Here is a 19,995-nt window from a genome sequence, read left to right as displayed (position 1 = left end):
GGTCACGTGCTGGTCTCACAAGAATAAGTGAAAAAATCCGATAAAATATCTGTGGACGAGGGACGTACAGTGCAGTGGGTGAAACTCATCGACAGAGAAAAGCAGCGATCATGGAAGCGTTCGTCGTTCATGCAATGCAGATAATTGGCACGCACGCGGGCCCATGTTCACTGGAAGACAAGTAGTCAGCTGACAAGACCTGTTTGTCCCTTACCTAAGCTAATCGAGGGGCTTCTCTTCTGTAAAAGGAGCCATGCATCTGTGCGTCCATCTGTGCATCCGGGTTCCACGCATCGGTTGGACAGTTCGCCTGAATCCACCCACAATTTCGATGCTACAGCCACCATGTTGGTGATTATACTGCGAAACAAAGGCAAAGGCACAATAGTCACAATGGCCATGCCCTCCCTACAAGTTTTCCCTTCGGTGTAAAACGACCAAAGCGACGGTTAAAAGGATTTTGAGTCAAGAGGCGTCACAAGCCTTTTGAATATCGGCCTCGGCGATCGAGGCAGCCAGCGTTTGTCGTTTACACACCACTCAAAACAACAACTAGGCGGCACTCTCTCAAGCAGTGCTCTTATTGCAGCGGTTACGCAGGTCCTTAACTTTAATCCTGAGCATTTCCTCTTAAAATTGTGAGTTCGACAGACGACCGTGATGAGTTTCTGTGAAGTCGGCGACGGCATGATAGGAGGGCGGAAAGTATTAAATATCCCGCCGTTTCGATGTGGGAATGCCCGTTTTGCTTTTATGAGCAGGAAGAGGAAGGGAGGGGGAGAGAAAAGATGGGACAGATTTGGAAGGGGGATGTTGAAGCTTTATGGCGGGGGGAGGCGTTAGGGGGTGCATGGGGGATTAGGGGGTTGAGAAATTGACAGAATTGAATGTAATTGGCCACAAATGAGTGTGTGTGACTGTAAAGGGGAGGGGTGTGGGTGGGGTAGGGAGGGGAGGCGTAGGGGCGGTGAGGGGTGGGGGTGGGGAGGGGTGGGGTGGGGTGGGGGCGGTGAGGGTGGGGAGGGGAGGGGAGGGGTGAGGGGCGGTGAGGGTGGGGAGGGGAGAGTGGGGGGCGGTGAGGGGAGGGGAGGGGAGAGTGGGGTGCGGTGAGGGGAGGGGTGGGGGGCGGTGAGGATGCTGGTGACGCAACACGCACTCACTCCAAGGGTTATTTACTCGTTTCTGTTGTGAATTCAACGCGATTGGTGGAATATTTAATTTATTTATTCAGATAATAGACAAAAATAAACCATCAAGGAGACACCTGTTCACAGGTATTTGGTACAACGGAGTTTTTTTTTTTTTCGAACATCCTCCGACTAATCAGCAAGTAAATGACTTCTCTTCTTCGTCCTCCGTCCCCTCCTTGTCCTTATCCCGCGCAGGCGTCCTTGGTGTGGATTACCATTCCGCTCAAACTCGAGTAAACGAGGTCACCATCACCTGTGAACGCTCAGGGTACACCGGGGGGTAAAACGCACACATAAAGAATAACATTATTATGTTATTCTCACCGGTAGAACACACCGAGCTGAGGTAATTTTACCTCCTTCCGGCCCGCACAGTCGATCTCTCTGATTGGACGATTCCTATCTCGTCCTTACATTTAACATTTATGCTTTAACGTCTCAAGTATAAACCGCAAACACCAACATGGACAATTAAATCAGAAATTTCAAAGAGAATTCTCATTTAATATAATCTATGACGCTCGACGGTTCTTAACCTATACACCGCCCACAATGTATGTCCGCACATTCGCCTCAAAGCCGTCTCGCCCGGGTTCGAATCCAGACCCGGCTCTATAAGTATTGCCATTCCGGTATTTCACGGGCAGGGTGATTAATCGACGTGTGTTCCCGTCCCTCGGATGGACGTTAAGCTGGGTGTCCCGTCTGCCGGCGTTCGTCGAAGATCCCACAGTGACGTCATGAAGAGTTGGCGCCAATTTCGAGGGCTTTTCAGAGCTATCCCAGAATGCCGTGCGTGCAATGCCTTTTCCCGCTCGTTTGGCTTGCCAACCAATATGGCGCCCGCGCACTGCATCATGGGAACCGGAAACCACCTCCATCCGCAATCTCCATGCACTCACGTTTTGTTCTGTTTTGAGTCCCACGGCGGTGTAGTTCGTCCCTGAAGCACCGGGACGAGGACGAGGCGGCATGGCGCGAGCCCTGCGCGTGTTGGTGGACATGGACATGGTTTTGGCGGATCTGGAGAGCGCTTTCCTCGAGAAGTTTCGCGCCCGATACCCGGACGAACCTTACATACCGTTGGAGAAGCGGAGAGGGTTTTTGATATCCCAACAATACTCGAACCTTCGTGCAGACCTGGCTGTGAGTGCGACGCCATCCGCCCTCCCGGCTTTGAGTTATTGTGAAAGGAGTCGTGTTCGGGTTTGGGGGTTCGGCGCGAAAAGATGAACGGGATGAGAAGTTTTAAACCTCCATTGAAACTGTAGTGGTGGCACCAGGGGTGCTGCATCTTGGGCTGCACCTGTGAAGATGGGGTGGGGTGGGGTGGGGCGCGAAAGAAAGAGTGGGCCACGACAGGAGAGGGATGGAAGGATGAGGATGATGAGGAGGATAGAATGGGTCACTTGGGGTTGTGTTCCCATGTTCTGGCTCAGGGAGGTGGTGTGTGTTTGTGGTGGTGTGGTGTGTGTTTGTGGTGGTGTGTGTGTGTGTGTGTGTGTGTGTGTGTGTGTGTGTGTGTGTGTGTGTGTGTGTGTGTGTGTGTGTGTGTGTGTGTTGTGTGTGGTGGCAAAGCGCATGTAAGTGGTTACCACTCTGTTTCAAAAATGTCAAAAAATGAAGTTTGTTCCATTGCCTTCTCACTACATTTTCCTGAAAGTGTAAGTCTAACTGAGTTCAGAACAAAAAAACCGTGTAGCTTAATTACATATATATATACCAAAATATGATACTTTGAAGAAGGGGTACCTATTTTGATGGTTTTGTGAGTTTTCAATGAAATTACCTAATTCTTCTTTTTTGGCAAAATAAATGAAGGTCATAGTATGTAACTTATTCTAGCAACTAATCTAATAATCAAAATACCAATTTCTGGGATTATTAAGAAATAATACATCCCTATTTTTTTTATTACTGCTCTATTCAGTGACCGTCAGATGCTGAAAAGCACTAAAAGAGAGATTTATCGAACAAATTCTTGGACGTAAATTTTCAATTAAATCAATTCTGGGAGTAACAAAAAGCTCTCTAAATTCTCCAAAACTGTTTTAACTGCCTTCTAAATAAATAAAATATTTTTTAAATACCTGGAAAATTTTTTTTTTTAAGTTTTAAGAAAATTAATTTTTTAATCAAATTAAAAAAGTGTGACGTGCAGTCGGACAAAATGCAAAATTACTCCAAACCAAAGCCATGCATGTTTTCAATATTTTTTTTATACTATTATATCTATATCACTGTGCCCCATTTGTAAATATATTTTAGTGAAAATAATCTGATGCACAGAAGTATAAAAGCATTTTTTTAAAAAACGTGACGGGCAGTCGCACATTTGGGTTGGAAAGTTCGGTCAAGCCGCTGTAATTAAGTATCCACCCAGACCATCTCAATTTTTTTTTTGCATTGATTATTGGTAATAAGTTAAATAATTTAAGACACGTAAATATGAGTTATTGATAAACTAGTCATTTTGTTAGGGGATTTCATAATCCCAGGCTCTTAAAGGGCAATAAAACAAGAAAAAATAAAAATATGCCAGAATGTGCATATATCATGCGAATCCACCACTGACCGACACAAATGCTGATTTTCTCAGACGGTGGGTGACAACCTTTTGATTAGATGAGAAATTTCATATCAAATGTTTTATATGTTGTATTTTTGCATGGTCTAACATGTGTCATATTTTAAGGTGAAACAAGAAAAAAGGCCAATACTGGGCATGTATATTCAATAAAATCCTGTAGATTCAGTAATATACATCATAGACCCATGAACCTATATATTTTAAGGTCCTATGGAACACTGTCTGTGCAATGAACCAAATTTCATGACCAGTAGTAGTCTTTGTGACTTTCAAAAATGCCACTCAAGTCAGGGTATGCCCTAAAATAGGGGTGGTAACCACTTACATGCGCTGAGCCTGGTGTCTGTCTGTGCGTGCGTGCGTGCGTGCGTGCGCGCGCGCGCGCTCACCGGCTGGTCGCCCTTGAGATTGTGTGATCTCCGTGTTTGAGACTGTATGAGCTCTGTGTTCCATTTCCTTCATTTTTTTGTTCTGTTCCAGGATAAAGCTGAATCCATCTGGGAATCGAAGAATTTTTTTTTGGATCTCCAACCCATCCCAGGAGCTGTGGATTCAATCAAACAAATGGATTCTCTCAAGAAGTAAGCAAAATTGCAAACTATGGAGGTTGATGGGTTTGAGCTATAAAGGACTTTGGAATAAACGGCCATCTTGGAGGCTGTTGATCATTTTCACTGAAGGTTCTTCAATTCGGGGCACAACTCTAACCCCTTTCCCTCTCCCATGACTTGCCCCCTCACAGAATGGTCTCGGGGCTGTCCACTTGCCTTTCTTTGAACGGTTTTCAAAGGCAATTAAGTGTATGACCTCTCCACCATCCTGAGAGGCCACAAGTCACACTATTCGTACATGTCCGTGACGTACAGCTTGTACCATGTTGTTCAGCCATTCCCCTAAGGATGTCACGTGGTTTGTCACCTTCAAACACAAACTTGGACTCTTTGCCGTTCTGAAAAGGTACACTCAGAGTGGAGAAGCCATTTTTACAGTATGATGAATTGGCGCCACACTCGGGGGAAGTCATGTACTAAGTGGTGAACAAATGACTCGCACTAATTCCTGCGGGGACGTGAATAGGGGGTAACGGGTGTAAAATATACAAGTTGTACCATTAATACCTGCTTAGCATAAGTGTGTGGTTTCTGCATGAAAACTATGGCGTACGTGTCGAAGTTTGCTTAAATGATAATTGGGACTCTTCCCCAACCGTTCTCCCCCATTGAGTCTTTAAATCGTTCCCCATGTAATCTGTCTCTGTGTTTGCGAAAGTGGATTGCTAATTATCCATCTCTGCAAGCCCAATGAATCTCACCTCTCCCTCTCCCACCCCGGGGACAACAAAATGGACGCCGGCGACCGTACGTTAAGGTAAGAATAGCAGCCGTGCTGGGAGCTGTGGGCATGGCGAGAGGCTTGAGAGGCTGGGCAGAGAACCAATTCCTGACAATATCTGCTGCTCTTCCTTCGCTCCAATTGGTTCTTCTGACCACGTCCTTGTCAAAGTGGACATCTCTCTGGCTGTTATCAGAGAACCACCTCACCGCCGTCGAGTCTGGCATTTCACTCAAGCCAACTGGCAGGGTCTCCGAGCAGCCATCAAACTTACAGACTGGTCTATCACTACTTTCTCAAACATCAACTCATCCTGGGAATTCTTTCAAAGAAACTTGCTCTCCCTCATGCACAGATTTATCCCCTCTCGTGTTCAGTTGTCTTACCCTTCCTCCGGCCCTTGGTTTACTGAAGCTTGTGGCGAGGCAGTTGTCCTGAAACAACTTGCCTTTGCCTCATGGAAAGCAAACCCAACTGAGGGCAATCTCAGTTCTTTCCACAAAGCTCGGAACAAGTGTGTATCTACCCTCAGGAGAGCCAGAAAACAACATCTTTCTCATCTCAAGTCTGAACTCTCAAACCTCTCTCCCTCCTCAAAATCCTGGTGGCGTTTAATCAAATCTGTTTCTGGTGTATGTTCCCCCTCCATCCCCTCCCTTACCTCAAATGGCCGCACTGCTGATTCCACACGTGATAAAGCTGAATGTCTAAACTCGGTGTTTGCAGCTAAATCTTGTGTCCTAAACCCATCACTATCTCTACCCACTTTACCCAGTCGCACCCAACTGTCCCTGGACTCTGTGTCCTTTTCTCCTGACAAGGTGGAGAGCTTGCTTTCAAACCTCGACTCAGATTCTGCAACCGGTCCAGACGGCATCAGCCCACGTGTCCTCAAAGCCTGCTCTTCTGCTCTTGCTGACCCTATCTCTGTTCTATTCACACTCTCATTTGCTCAAGGTCATCTGCCATCTGCTTGGAAATGTGCTAACATCACTGCCCTGCATAAAAAAGGTGCAAAAACAGATCCCTGTAACTACAGACCAATCGGCCTTCTCCCAATCATCAGCAAGGTGATGGAATCCATCATCGCTTCAGACATGAAATCCTTCCTCTTCTCCAATGGCTTGATTTCCAATCATCAATTTGGTTTCAGACCAGGTCACTCTACCCTGGATATGCTGCTTCTGCTCTCCCATCAATGGATGGAGGTCCTCAATGCCAGACAGGAAATCCGAGCCGTATCCCTGGACATATCACGTGCTTTTGACACAGTCTGGCACCCTGCCCTACTCACCAAACTCTCTTCCCATGGTATTCAAGGCCATCTCCACTCATGGCTCGCAGACTTCCTCTCCTGTCACAGTCAACGTGTGGCCCTAAATGGAGTTCTTTCATCCCCTCTTCCTGTGCAGGCTGGAGTTCCTCAAGGTAGCGTTCTGGGCCCTGTTCTTTTTCTGGTTTTCATCAATGATCTCTCGGACTCTCTGGAAAATCCTCTATTTCTCTTTGCCGATGACTCCACCCTCTGCCGTACCATCTGTCATCCCTCAGACCGGCAAGCAGCAGCTTCTTCGCTCACTGCAGATCTGGATAAAATCACAAACTGGTCCAACACGTGGAACATGTCTTTCAATCCAGACAAATCTCACACTCTCACTATGTCTCTTCGAAAGGACCATTTACAAAACCCCCCATCCACTTTCTCAACAATCCTCTGGAAGAAGTCTTTTCTTTCAAGCTTCTAGGTCACACTATCTGCCATGACCTTTCCTGGGAAAGTCACATTTCCAACCTCGCCTCAAAAGCCAGTCGCCGACTGGGAATCCTCCGTCGTGCTAAGTCCTTCATCGGCCCTCTTGAGCTCCTGACCACTTACAAAGCTTTTGTCCGTAGCCTGATGGAGTACTGCTCTCCCCTCTGGGCTGGTGCTCCTGCCTCCCACCTTTCTCGGCTTCACGCTGTCGAAACCAGGGCATTTAAGATCATCGGCATCTCCCGCAATGAAGCTGAGTCTTTGGGCCTCTCACCCAATCACCGCAGGTTGGTCGGTGGTCTTTCTGTCTTCTACCGACTCCTCTCCAGCCTTGCCCCCCTTGCTCTCTCTGCGATTTGTCCCCACTACATTTCCACAGGGCGCTCAAGGTCCGCCAACAACCCCCTTCTGGTAAAACTACCAAAATCACGAATCACTGCTCATCTTCACTCTTTCATTCCTCTTTTTTCCCGCCTTTGGAATAAACTTCCTCACTCTATTCTTTCCCATTCTTCCCTCCAGGCTTTCAAAACAGCTGTTCACCACCACCTCTTATCTTCCCCCATCCAAATCCTCGATCTTTTCTACCCCCGATAATCCACCCAAGCCCACTTCCTTCAATTCCCCTGCTTTCCTTCCTGAAAGTCCCTGAAATGTCCATCTTCTCTTCGCCATGTTCCCCGTCCCATCCCCATCCCTCTCCCTTCCACAGTTCACCTAATGTGTCTGTTCCCCACTGTTTTGTCCCTTCCACTCCCGCCCCTCTTGTCTCATGCCTCCTTGCTGTGAGTTGTGCGTTAGCTCTCATACGAGCCTCGACCAAGGTATACAAAAAAAAAAAAAAAAATTCGTGCAAGGTGAGGAGAGCCGTGGGGCGGACACGGTTTATGGCAGTTGGTTCTGAGCGTCCGGGACAAGCAGTTCAGGGGAGAGGAGCTCTGGTGAGTTGGTTGAAACTCACCACCGAGCGTGAAGTTCAGAGAGAGACAGAGACGGGATATTATATAGGAATGCTGGACACGTGTACCAAGAGGCTGCGCGGCCCGGGTGCTAACTGCCAGACACGTCTCTTCCCACCGAAAGCTCCACCATCGTGGCTTCCCATTCCAGCAACCGACCACATGCAGGCATCAGGTTTTCCTTTCCTTATCTTGTGACAACCGCACACTGTCTTAAGTCCTTGTGGATTGAATGTTTTAAGATAGTGTGTAAGCCGTCAGGATATCGTGAGCGTGTGGGATTTGTATAGTGGACAAAGAAGAGTTGTGATGCATGTGCCTTCTCTTATTCTCACTGTCTCCCTTTGCTTTGATTGTTTATTAAACCTGGTTCTCACCACTGGAGTGTCATTCTGGTGTGCGGTTTGATTTGGCAGTTATAACCGCGGCATGAGTTAAACTCGTGGCTGTTGGAAATTTGGTGCAGAACCCTCGTTGGGCTATAAAATTGCGGTACATTACCTGGGGTCAGCTTTGCCCCAAATCATGATCGTTCAGGTGGAAGATTTGACCACGTTTATACCCCGTCGTCTACCGTTATGTTGGATTGTCAGGATTGTGATGAGGACACAAGTCCAAATCTGATGACCGTTCCAATATAATTTTATTACACCTATGTGCACTGTTAGGGAAAGCAAAGTTCACTTTATTTATTTTCTTACTCTCGCATCAGTGGTGTCCACAAATCTTCTTTAAAACAAAAACCATTGTTTGTATTGAAACGGAAGTTGCACGGTGCACTTTTAGGTGGTTTGAAGGGCAATTAGGTGATTGTGGATAAATTAGCACACCGTATTCTTTATTTTGTAAAACGACAATGAATGAACACACAAAAAAAATGAAAAAAATCACTCGTAGATTGACAACTTGGCAAAACAGCAGAAAGTAGAATGGCACTCGGTGAAGCGCATACCTCTGCCAGGTGGAACAGTTCACGTTTTGTATCTCACTGATGGGCTGGATCTGAACCAAAATCCAATCCGCTTGTTCTTGCCACCTCTTCAACTCATCCACCTTCTTTTGTCATAACTCGTCCACAACTTTTTGAGATATCGTGATACATTTAGTTTTTGGCACGATCAATTTTAGAATTTAGGCCTGTGTTGACCTTTTGACCTTAAAATTAATTGGTAATTTAATTCAGTGACCTGATATGCAAATGCTCTTCAAATTTCAAGTCAATCGGATGAAAATTGAGGATTTTAGAAAATTTGGCTCTAATTGGCCTATTGACCGATGTGGACCTTTTCGGTCGACCAAATTTTACTTACAAAACTCCAATGCGGGACCGTCACAGGGTCGGTGACAATCTCTGAAAATTTCAGGACGATCGGTTGAGCGGTTTGGGTTGGAGGCAAGCAGCCAAACAAACAAACAAATGGAGGCAATCAACCTACTTGTCGAAATTTTTTTTTTTTGCCAAGTAATCAGTTCCATTAAACCCAGAGAGGTTGGGTTAGTTGTCATATGGCATAACCAATCATGGATGGGAAAGGTAGCAAAGTTACCATTGCATTTCCAACCACAATGTGTGGTCTGGCCTTATCGATTGTTTCCAACAATGATGCAACCAGCAGCCACAGGCTGTATACAAAATGAAATGAAACCCTGAAGGTCATTTATGGGTTGGCTGGATTTTTACTGGTGATAAGGTGATTCACCTGAGATTAGCTCATTTTCCACAAGCCGAGAATCCTAATCCTGAATAGGTTCCTTCTGCATTTTAACCCACAATCATTGGGTTGGTATGAACGAGAGCAGGCATGCAGTGTGAGAGTGAGCGTGCACGTCCATGTCCACATGCAGCCCAATTTAAATACAAGTAATAAAAACTTTTAAAAATACAAATGCATGTCGGGATGTTCCGCCAAAAAAACATGTAAACAAGGTGCGGATGGTCACAAGAAATGATCATGTGAAACCATCCCTACATCTTTCATTGAATAATGGTTGTTCCTAGAAAAGAGAGAGTACGTGCGTGTGTGTGCATTTTCCGATTAGCCCAAGGGCAAATTAATGTGTCTAGCGCCCCCTCCCCCCCCGCCCCCACCAGGCTGATTGGCAGTCATAGTCCCACCCACCTCTGAACCCTTCCTATTCCTTCGCAAGAGAATGCAGTTTTGTGTACTTTTCGTGGAATCCTTTCAAGCTCTTAAAATTACTCCAAACAAAAATTCAAGCTCTTATCAAGGAAGATAGATGCTGCACTAAGTACCACCAAGTAAAGCTCTGTCGGATGGTACCAGTCATTGCCATTGAGAGAGGCAGCTCGGAAATACACCATCTGAAGATCGTTATTATTATTTTTATAATGCACGAGAAGAAGATTTTCCGGTTTTGACCAACCTTGGTTTTTTTGTTTTTGCCATGGTCTGGAGTACTGAAGTGATCCCTCTCGAGACGATCAGCTGAACGGAGGAGGTAGGTAGACTCCCATATGTCGACTAAGCGATGTTTTAGAGAAGCTACTCCAACTTTTGTTTCGTTTTGTATATGGGGGTGCGACCGACTTTTTATTTAATTTTATTTATTTAATTATTATTAATTTATTTTTTTTCATTCAGGCCATCCCTACATGGAGTGCTCTCACACTCCCTGATTGTGCCCCAAGCAGCCCTAAGCACAGTTCAAAGTTGTCTAATTTCACCCTAACATTTTACATCTATTTTAACCACAAGTTTATTTTGTACTTTGAATGTGGATTCTGTTAAAGTTATCCGTGCCCGTTCCTGAGCACATGTTTGCCTGCACTGCCAGTGATTTGAGATATGCTGTAAGGTTTATAGGCTCAACTAGCATGCCCAACCGGCCTTGGACAATGGGCATGGTTCGACAAAACTGTCTGATTTATCCATAACATTTGTTTAATTCATCTTTAAGTCGATGACCTTGGATGTATATTATGTCTAAGTTTGAAACGAAACTGCAAACTATATGAAACGGAAGACCAAGAAGGAACCCGAAGAAGTAACGAGCAAAGATGGAGTCATCAGGAGGAACCTGGACAGGATGAACCGATATCATGCACTCAACTAGGCTTAAAACGTGACATCACATGCACATGCAGATTTCGGCAACAATGAAATGGTAATACATGTTTTACATTTGTAAAAACAAAAGATAAATTATAAGAATGTATTTAATCTCATCTGACTTTTTAACCTGAAAAAAAATGTTGAAAAGGGTTGCCGAGACAAGAAAACGTAAGAACTTTCGTTAGGGATTGTCCAGTCATTGAGACGTTGAGCCACACTCATTCTCCAAGGTGTGTGTGTGTGTGTGTGTGTGTGTGTGTGTGTGTGTGTGTGTGTGTGTGTGTGTGTGTGTGTGTGTGTGTGTGTGTGTGTGTGTGTGTGTGTGTGTGTGTGTGTGTGTGTGTGTGTGTGTGTCCGTCCCCCCTCCGGGTTTCAGATCTGTAATCTATATACCTCGGCTGCGCTCCACTTTGTCAAATATTTTGTTTTGTTTTGTTTGTGAATTTGTATTGTGATTGGATTCTGATTTATTGGATCTGATTGCCTTTATCTGGTGCTTTCTCTCACAGCACAGATGTTTTCATTTGTTCAAGTCCACCGAGGAAGTACCACAATTGCGTTGGAGAGAAGGTACAATGACCGTTGAATTGGAATTAAGGCTTTGTTGGAGAATTGAACCTTTGTAAATGGGGGTTCAACCCCACCAATGAAACCCCTGTGTTTTGCAGTTTGCTTGGGTGGAAAAGCATCTTGGAAAAACGTTTGTTGATCGAATAATATTAACGAGAGATAAAACTGTCGTGTCTGCTGATCTACTCATTGATGACAATCCCTTTGTTACCGGTATGTTTTTTTTTTTTTTTTATTCCATTTGATTTGATTTTAAATATTGATTTCGATGACACGTGCCATATTTGTCATTACACATATTTGTCTCATAAGAAACATCAGGTTTACCAGTAAACTATTTGTTATTTGCAAGTATGAAGGGAAAAAAACAATCTGTGCTGTATTATCGTCATGATGGTCAAGCACCTAAAACTTGGGTCATTGAAAAGCTGAATGAGGACCTGGTAATCACCCATGAAATGGCAAAGATCGTGGTTGGTCTACAAGTACTTTGAGTCTTGTCCTCATCATGTCTTTCGACACGCAAGACCGCAACAAAATCTCGCCATTTCTTCCTATCCATCGCCAACTCTTCTTTTTCAGGTCCATCCCATTGAAAGTTTTTACTTCTGCTTGGTCGGACCTTCTCCAAGTTTCTCTTGGTCTTTTATTTCTGCCCCCCCCCACCCCGCTCCTCCGCTGACGGTGGAGATGGGGGACATTAAAAAGAGCTCCGTCCAACCTGTCCAGACATACTTTTCTGGTCACTTCCTACATTCGCACCTCTCCAAGTTCTAGTATCCTTTATGGATGAGATCTATTAGCAAAGGTACCTGGTGTTGTCAGTCCCTCCTCCCACCCATACGCCACCCCTTCCCCTCCCTCCTCCCACCCATACCCCACGCCTTCCCCTCCCTCCTCCCACAAAATAATTTCCACAAGGTTTATATTAAAGTGTACATGTACATAATAATTTCTTAAAAATAGGAGCAATACCCCTGGGCGCTCACCTGCTAGAATAATGTTACTGAGAAGGAAGTCAATGTGGGGTGGAATCAAATCGGCAAAATGTACCAATGTTAGAGCAAATACCTATTTTGGGTGGCGATTAACCACCCCCCCCCCCCCGCGGGAAATCCCACTCGACCATGATTTTGTTTTAAAATAGCGGGAACAAACTTTGGTACATCATGGGTGATGAAGGTTATGGTCAAGTTTCATTGAACGTGTGTAGTTTCGGAGAAGCAAGCGAATACATATTTTGAGGATGCCACCCAGCCTATACCCCCTTAATCCCTGAAATATTAGTTCACGAAAAAATATTTTCATGAAAAATAAGTGACCACTATATTCGTTATTGTTGTGTGTCTGTCTCTATGTCTGTCTGTATGTCTGTCTGTATGTCTGTCTGTCTGTCTGTTTGTCTGTCCCGAGCATAGGTTCGTGGGTTTTGATCCGATCCTGATGAAATTTTGGTGGGAGGTTTATATCATGATCTCGTTGTGTTTTCCTGAGAATGGGTGTGGTGCGCCCATTATGGGCGCAGCCACGCCCAAAAAACATGTGTTTTTAGGGGGTAGCCGATTTCAATTTGCATCTTCTCCTTGGTGGTTTGTCGAATCTGGCAGGGGTTTCGCTATTTGGTTAGCCCAATGACACCTGCATAGCCCCACGGAGCTCGATTTTTCATTTTCGTCCCAAGGTCAAGGTCACAAGGTCATGAACTTAGAAAATTTTGAATTTTGACATAAAAATCAAACAACCGCCCAAACTTTGAGAGCTAGGATGACAATATTTTTTATGCATAATCTTGAGGTCATTCCCCACCTAAAGTCTTGAAACCATTTTGCTCTATCTCGAACACCTTGCCTGTGGCGCCCCCTTCAAGTTTGTTTTTACGCTGATTTCATCAAAGTATGGATAATCCAAGGAGTGCGAAATGCCATATAGCCTATATGACGTTATATTGTTCCTGGAATGTTCCAGAGGAAGTTTTGCACCAAAGGTCATAATCCTTGACCTTTGACCTTTAAAGTTCACAAAGGTCAAATTTTCAAAGTTGTGGGAATCGAACCGGGTTTTCGACCTTCTTCGACGAACTAACTCCATTAAGCCATAGCACGTATCCTGTTTCCTTATTTTAATGTCCACAACATTGTTTTGGGACCTTTAAATGTTATGCAATGGTCAAATTTTTAAAGTTGTTGAACGAAACCGGGTTTTCGACATTTTGCAGTTAATAACCTGTCACTCGTACCACATCATGTTGATCATTTTTATAACTTGGTCAAACATTATCACATTGTCTCATCCTTGACTTCTGAAACAATCTACATCGTCAAATACCGCTCGTGAACCATCGTCGTCTTCAGACTTGTACATTTTAAATGTTTTGAACAAACTTTGGTATATCATGGGTGGTGAAGGTTCTGGTCAAGTTTCATCGGAATTGTGTGTAGTAGTTTCTGAGAAGAAAGCAAATTCCTATTTTGGGGTCAACTCCCATAGACCCCCTTCGGGCCCGATTTAATTATATATATATATATATATATATATATATATATATATATATATATATATATTACTGGATTAGTTCCATGAACAAACTTTGGTACATACAGGGTGATGAAGGTTGTGGTAAAATTTCATCACAATCGTATATGTAGTTTCATGGAAGAAGTTGCAAGTATTTGTGGATTGATGGATGATGTGCCATCCCATAAGGTCCCAGAAACTGCGTTCCAGGTGAGCTAAAAAATAAGTCTTAAAAAACAAAAATCTCAACAATTTCCTCGGCGGTTTCCCAACTAATTAATTATCTCACCTGGACTTTAGTCAGGTGAGCTTATGTGATGGAGCAGTGTCTGGAGGTGAGTGAGTCAGTCAGTGTCAATCTGTAAACACTTCAGTCATTATCACTTGAACCAAACATATAATTTTTATGAAACTTGGCCCCAAGCTTCATATTTGATGCCTAACGCAGGTGTATTGATCGCATCAAAATGTGCGCTCATTAAGGGAGTTTACGGGGTTATTTTTTACCCCCTCAAAATAGGTATTTGCTCTCTTCTCCGAAACTACACATACTATTTCGATGAAACGTGACGACAAACACTCAAAAGTTTGAGTTAACCCAAACACTCAATTTTCACTCGTGCACTTCCTTGGAGTTCCCTTAGTATGCATGTAAAGATTTGAGCTGCTCGGTTTCATGGTTTTGGAGTTGTGGAGATGGCACACGCACACACACACACACACACACACACACACACACACACACACACACACACACACACGCACACACACACACACACACACACACACACACACACACACACGTATAGATTTGACATGTTAATAGTCAGTGAATGTGAACTAGGCTGATAACTGTAGTTAAAATGGCATGTAATTAGCCACTCGCCATAAGTCGGAAGCAGCAGTCTTTGGAGAACAATCACACCGTTGAGTGGCAGAACAGGGATTTCCCCAGGCAGTTGAAGCCATACTCAAACAAGGTAGATGGTGACATGGGCAGTGTTTGGCCCTTGGGAGATGGGGAATGCAGCTTGTATGAAATGTGTGAACCAGACATGAAGTGTCAGACGACGAGATAGAGATAGAGATAGAGATAGAGATAGAGATAGAGATAGAGATAGAGATAGAGATAGAGATAGAGATAGAGATAGAGATAGAGATAGAGATAGAGAGAGAGAGAGACACAGACGTGTCGATGTGCATAGCTCAGGCGAGTTCCCTCTTCGAAATGAGGATACATTCAGAGGCTCTGCGTTCATCGGATTATTAGCTTCAGTGAAGCAAACTCAGCTATTTAGGGAAGTCCTCAGTTTCCACAAAGCTTGTGACCTCCTGATGATCACCAGAAGCAAGGTGGAAATGTTCACTGGAACGAGATTGATGTCATAAATTCAAATAGGTTCACTTCCATAGAGACATTGAACAAAGCACTTTCTTAGCATCACTGCACTCCACAGAACTTGCAACATGTACTTCTACTCCTGCTTTGTCCCCTGCTTCACAACTGGTCAGGTCAGGTATGGGAGCATGTGCCAGAGCAGCGCGACGCTGCGTCCACTTTACGCCGGTACTCCAGGGGCCTCCGTCTGGCCATCCCCCAGGCAGATGCCTGGCCCATCCCCATCTCCTTGAGATGCCGATCAACCTGCTGCAACCATGAGGCACGTGGTCGCCCGATTGGCCTCCTCCACTCACGAGACTCCCTCGCTGAGAGAATCTGGTGAGCAGGATCAGCGTCAGGAAAACGAGCCACATGTTCATACAGCCGCAGCTGACGCTCACCGACTATGCAGGTAACAAATCTCATCCGAGTCTCTCTCAGCAACCACTCGTTTGACACAAAATCTGACCAGCGATAGCCAAGGATTCTCCGAAGAGACCTGGTACCAAAGGAATTAAGTCTCCATCTCAGATCCTTGGTCAAAGTCCAAGTCTCACATCCATAGAGCAAGACGAAGCACCAAGGACCTGAAGACTCGGACTTTCGTCCTCCCGCATAGTTACCGGCAGCGCCACACCCCATTATCCAGTGAATCCATGACTCCCCAGGCCCGACCCAGACGTCTATTGACCTCTGACTCGCAGCCAGCAGAGACATGAATATCACTGCCAAGGTAAGTGAATCTCTCCGTAACCTCAACATCCTCACCACAAACAGGCACAGACAGGACAGCAGCATCCAAGATGTCACCGAAAGCCTGGATCTTAGTTTTGACCCAGGAAACCCGTAATCCCAGCGGCTCCGACTCCTCATTCAGCACCTCGAGAGCCCCCAAAAGGATATCTAAAGTCTCCGCAAAGATGACTGCATCATCTGCGAAATCAAGGTCAGAGATCTTGACATTCCCAAACGATGCATCGCAGCTTGATCTCTCCGACATCCTCCCTAGAATCCAGTACAAACAAGTGCTTAAAAGTGTGGGGGGGGGGCCAGTACACACCCCTGACGAACTCCAGTAACAACTGGAAATAAGTCAGAGATGGTACCACCACATCTCACAGCACTCTCAGTACCAGAGTAGAGTTCAGACATCAGATCGATCAGTTTTGGTGCCACCCCACGAAGACCAAGAATCCTCCAGAGGACATCCCGATTCACTGAATCGAACGCTTTACAGAGATCAACATAGACTGCAAGCAGCCCCTGCCGAAACTCTCGTCTGTGTTCGGTGAGGACACGAAGTGCAAGGATACGGTCAATCGTTGACCTCTTTGGTGTAAAGCCTGATTGCTCTGGACGCTGGTGCTCAAGCAGATGGTGGCGAACCCTATCGAGAATTATCTGAGCAAATACCTTAACCGACACTGAGAGCAGCGTCACCCCTCGGTAGTTGTTGCAGTCTTGGCGATCACCCTTCCCTTTCCAGAGAGGGACAACAAGGCCCCTCTTCCAGTCAGTTGGGATGATGCCTGTGTTCCAGGCAGAGCACAAAACTGCATGCAACGACATGAGTGCAGCATTTCCACCAGCCTTGAGAAGTTCAGCATGGATGCCACAGATCCCTGGAGCTTTGCCCCGTTTCAACTGGTTCACCGCAGCCCGTGTTTCCACAAGCGAAGGTGGACCACAGTTGATTGGAGGGTCAGCAACAGGGATTGTAACACCCCTGACGTCCAACTCGACAGTTGGGGGATCAGCCCGGTACAACTGCTCAAAGTAACCGGCCCAGCGGGCTTTCACTTCAGACTCCTCTGTCAAGAGCCTACCACTCTCTGCTCGAACTGCAGTGCTCCGTGGGATGGGCTTGGATGAACGCAATGCGCAAATTCCCCTGTAAGCAGGACGAGAATCACCTGTCCACAGGTGATGCTCTACCCCCTCACAGATTCCTCGCACATAGGCCTCCTTGTCCACACTTGGCGCACGTACATTTTTATGCCTCAGCTCCCTGAACAGCTCAGCTCTGCCATTCAGCCTGGCCCTGCGACTCTGGTCAATGGTGTCCAGTGTCCCTTGAGAGACAAAATTCTTTTTTGCCCCACGGTGAGTTCCAAGACATCCACCGGCAACATCAAGGACGGTGGTCTTGAAGGTAATCCATAACTCTTCAGGACCCCCCAAAGCACCCAGACACCCCAAATGTCCACTCAGCCTGTTCGCAAACTCCTCAGATACTCTCTCATCCCTGAGCTTGCCAACATCCAGCCTAGGCTGGGATGGTACCATTCTCCAGGATTTAAGGTGCAACTTTAGAGTTGCTACAACAAGCCTGTGGTCAGTATTGAGGAACTGAGCACTCTGGTAGACCCTGCAGTTCTGGATCATCCTCCAGCGACCATCAATGAGGACATGGTCAATCTCCTTTGCCACACCGCCAGCGTTGGAATGCCAAGTCCAATGATGAGTTTGTGGGCGCTGAAACCATGAACCAGCCACTCTAAGTCCATGACTTCTTGCAAAGTCAAGGAACTTAGTGCCATTCTGGTTCATAGTTCCTGACCCAAGGGGACCAACACACGTCTCATAACCATCCCTATCAGTTCCAGTCGATGCATTGAAATCCTCCAAGACTAGAACAACTGCCTCAGTTGTAAATTTGTTTAAACTACCTCTATTGGTCACTGCACCGTCAAGTCGACCATACACTGTTTCATAGGAAGTAGCAGTTGCACCTGTTCCATTACCATGATTTTGGCATGTCTTGTTTGCCTGGTATGTTGTTAAACATTGTTTACTCCAACTGCTTGTGGGTGAGGAGCATTTTACTTTTGTTCTTCTTGATGGTCAAACAGGTGCCGAACCTTCCCCGAGTTGGGAACATGTGCTCTTCACAGCATGTCACAATCAGCATATGGAGCCTCTCCCGTCTACCCTTCGTCTGAACTCCTGGTTCCATGACTGGAGGTCGATCCTGCAGAGCAAACGCTCACTGAATTGAGACTATCCGTATGATTTATGATCGTTAACCAAGTGTGTGAATTTCGTAATCCTTGCAACGATTTTTCCAATTGCTTGGGAAACAAAATTGACTTTGCATCACTTGCCATGAAATGCCACTGAACTCAAGTTATTTACGTAAAGGAACCTCGTTTCTCCCTTAACGTTCAGCACATGATGATCTACCTTCTTCTTATATTTGAAAGGCATGCAGTACTCTGTCACTTTTTAGTGATTTAGTTGTTTTCAAGGCTTTACATTTGTGACTTTAAACTTTAAACTTTACAAGCATTTACATTGACGGTGTGCAAGAAGCATCACTTGTGCTGTTGCACTGCACTTGAACTATGTATTTCTCTTATCGATGAATAAAATATTTTTGCAAACTATTGGTGAATATTCATCATTACTTCCACCACCGAAGGTGGAAGGTTCTTTTCACCCCTGTCTGTCTTTGTGTGCAAGATATCTCAAAGTTGTGCGTGGATTTGGATGAAATTTGGTGAACAGGTTGAGAGTGTGATAAGGACGAATTGATTCGATTCTGCTGAAGATCCAAATACAGATCTGGATTTGAGAATTTTTTTAATCTTTAAAGTTATTTGATCTTCCAGAAGAGATGGGGCCAAAAATGCTATCTATATATATCGATAGCATTATATTTCAAAAAATTATTGGGCTCCATAGGTTCTGCTGGATCAGGCATTGCGTGGCAGAGGTATGCGCTCCGAGTGCCCTTCTAGTTATGTAGTATGTATTACCTTTCAACATTAACCAATTAATTTATTTTCAACTAGAGGGTTTGGATGAAATCAACACGACATTCATCGTCATGCCAACTGCTGTCGACCCTTCGTTGGAGCAAACGAGAGAAGGGATAGGGTGAGAATCAGTGGGTTCAGTTGGCATGGAGCACTTCGGGGCGAGGGACCAATTGTGATGGGAAGTGTCAGGGTTCGGGGATTAAACCCAAGGCGATTGGGACACTTTGTGGTGCAGCTACTTGATGAAATTCTTGAGACTCAGCATCTTGGGTTATTTAAGCCTCCCCATATAGGATAGGGGGAGGCTTACACCTGTTGTAAGTTAATGTATATGTGAGAGAGGGTTCGATTCCGGCGGATTGGAGGACAGGGCGAATTGTGCCGATATGGAAGAGAAAGGGCGACCCAGATCCGGAGATGTACGGAGGTATTAACCTTCCAAGTCATCTCGTGAAGATACTGGAGAGGATTCTGGACAAGAGGATAATGAAATGGAAGACCAAGAAGGAACCCGAAGAAGTAAAGAGGAAAGATGGAGTCATCAGGAGGAACCTGGATAGGATTCTGGTTTCAGATGCTACTCCACTACCCTCAAACACATCGAGGTGCAGCCAAGAGAGCCTTTCAGAAAAATTTCTGCAAGAATTCACTTCTCCTTGGAGAGGTAGATAACGAAAGAGAAGAATAGATGGTAAAATAAATGAAAGAGAAGAAAAACCAAGAATGAGAATAAAAAGAGAATTGTGGGGAAAAAAAGAAAAAAAAATTGAAATGTGAAAAACTAAGGAAGAGTGTGAAGGTGGAGATCGGAGTTTAGGGTATGGGGATGGGGATGGTATGTTCATGCTGAGACAGTTGGTGGAGAAGAAGT

At 45.2% G+C, this 19,995-nt stretch overlaps 2 protein-coding genes across 3 annotated transcripts in view; one reads left to right on the top strand and one right to left on the bottom strand.

Moving 5' to 3' along the window:
- Nucleotides 1–1,659, bottom strand: part of PDCD7 (programmed cell death 7) — a 14,619-nt gene extending 12,960 nt beyond the window's left edge. Inside the window, exon 1 of one of the 2 annotated variants that reach the window (XM_085898860.1) lies at nt 1,515–1,659. The gene's annotated coding sequence lies outside the window, so the exon portion shown is untranslated. Of the gene's footprint in view, nt 1–1,264; nt 1,378–1,514 lie in introns of those variants that run through there. The other variant, XM_085898871.1, reaches the window with a different exon arrangement.
- A 425-nt stretch (nt 1,660–2,084) lies between these two features.
- On the top strand, nt 2,085–18,749 carry LOC147035461 (5'(3')-deoxyribonucleotidase, mitochondrial-like). Its single transcript, XM_085898880.1, has 5 exons — nt 2,085–2,336; nt 4,261–4,361; nt 11,408–11,468; nt 11,567–11,681; nt 18,216–18,749. The coding sequence occupies exons 1-5, from the start codon at nt 2,163–2,165 to the stop codon at nt 18,359–18,361; spliced, it is 597 nt and encodes a 198-aa protein (XP_085755006.1). The 5' UTR covers nt 2,085–2,162; the 3' UTR covers nt 18,362–18,749.
- Nucleotides 18,750–19,995: the final 1,246 nt, after the last annotated feature.

This window comes from Eptatretus burgeri, chromosome 1 (genome assembly GCF_056783735.1).
Source record: "Eptatretus burgeri isolate ZD-2024b chromosome 1, Ebu_testis_v1, whole genome shotgun sequence".
Taxonomy (NCBI): Eukaryota; Metazoa; Chordata; class Myxini; order Myxiniformes; family Myxinidae; genus Eptatretus; species Eptatretus burgeri.
This window is presented reverse-complemented; position numbering and strand designations above follow the sequence as displayed.

Coding starts and splice junctions, on each gene's coding strand:
- LOC147035461 (XM_085898880.1), top strand. CDS start 2,163: ATGGCGCGAGCCCTGCGCGTGTTGGTGGACATGGACATGGTTTTGGCG. Junction 2,337..4,260: donor ACCTTCGTGCAGACCTGGCT/GTGAGTGCGACG, acceptor GTTCTGTTCCAG/GATAAAGCTGAATCCATCTG. Junction 11,682..18,215: donor TGACAATCCCTTTGTTACCG/GTATGTTTTTTT, acceptor ATGGTCAAACAG/GTGCCGAACCTTCCCCGAGT.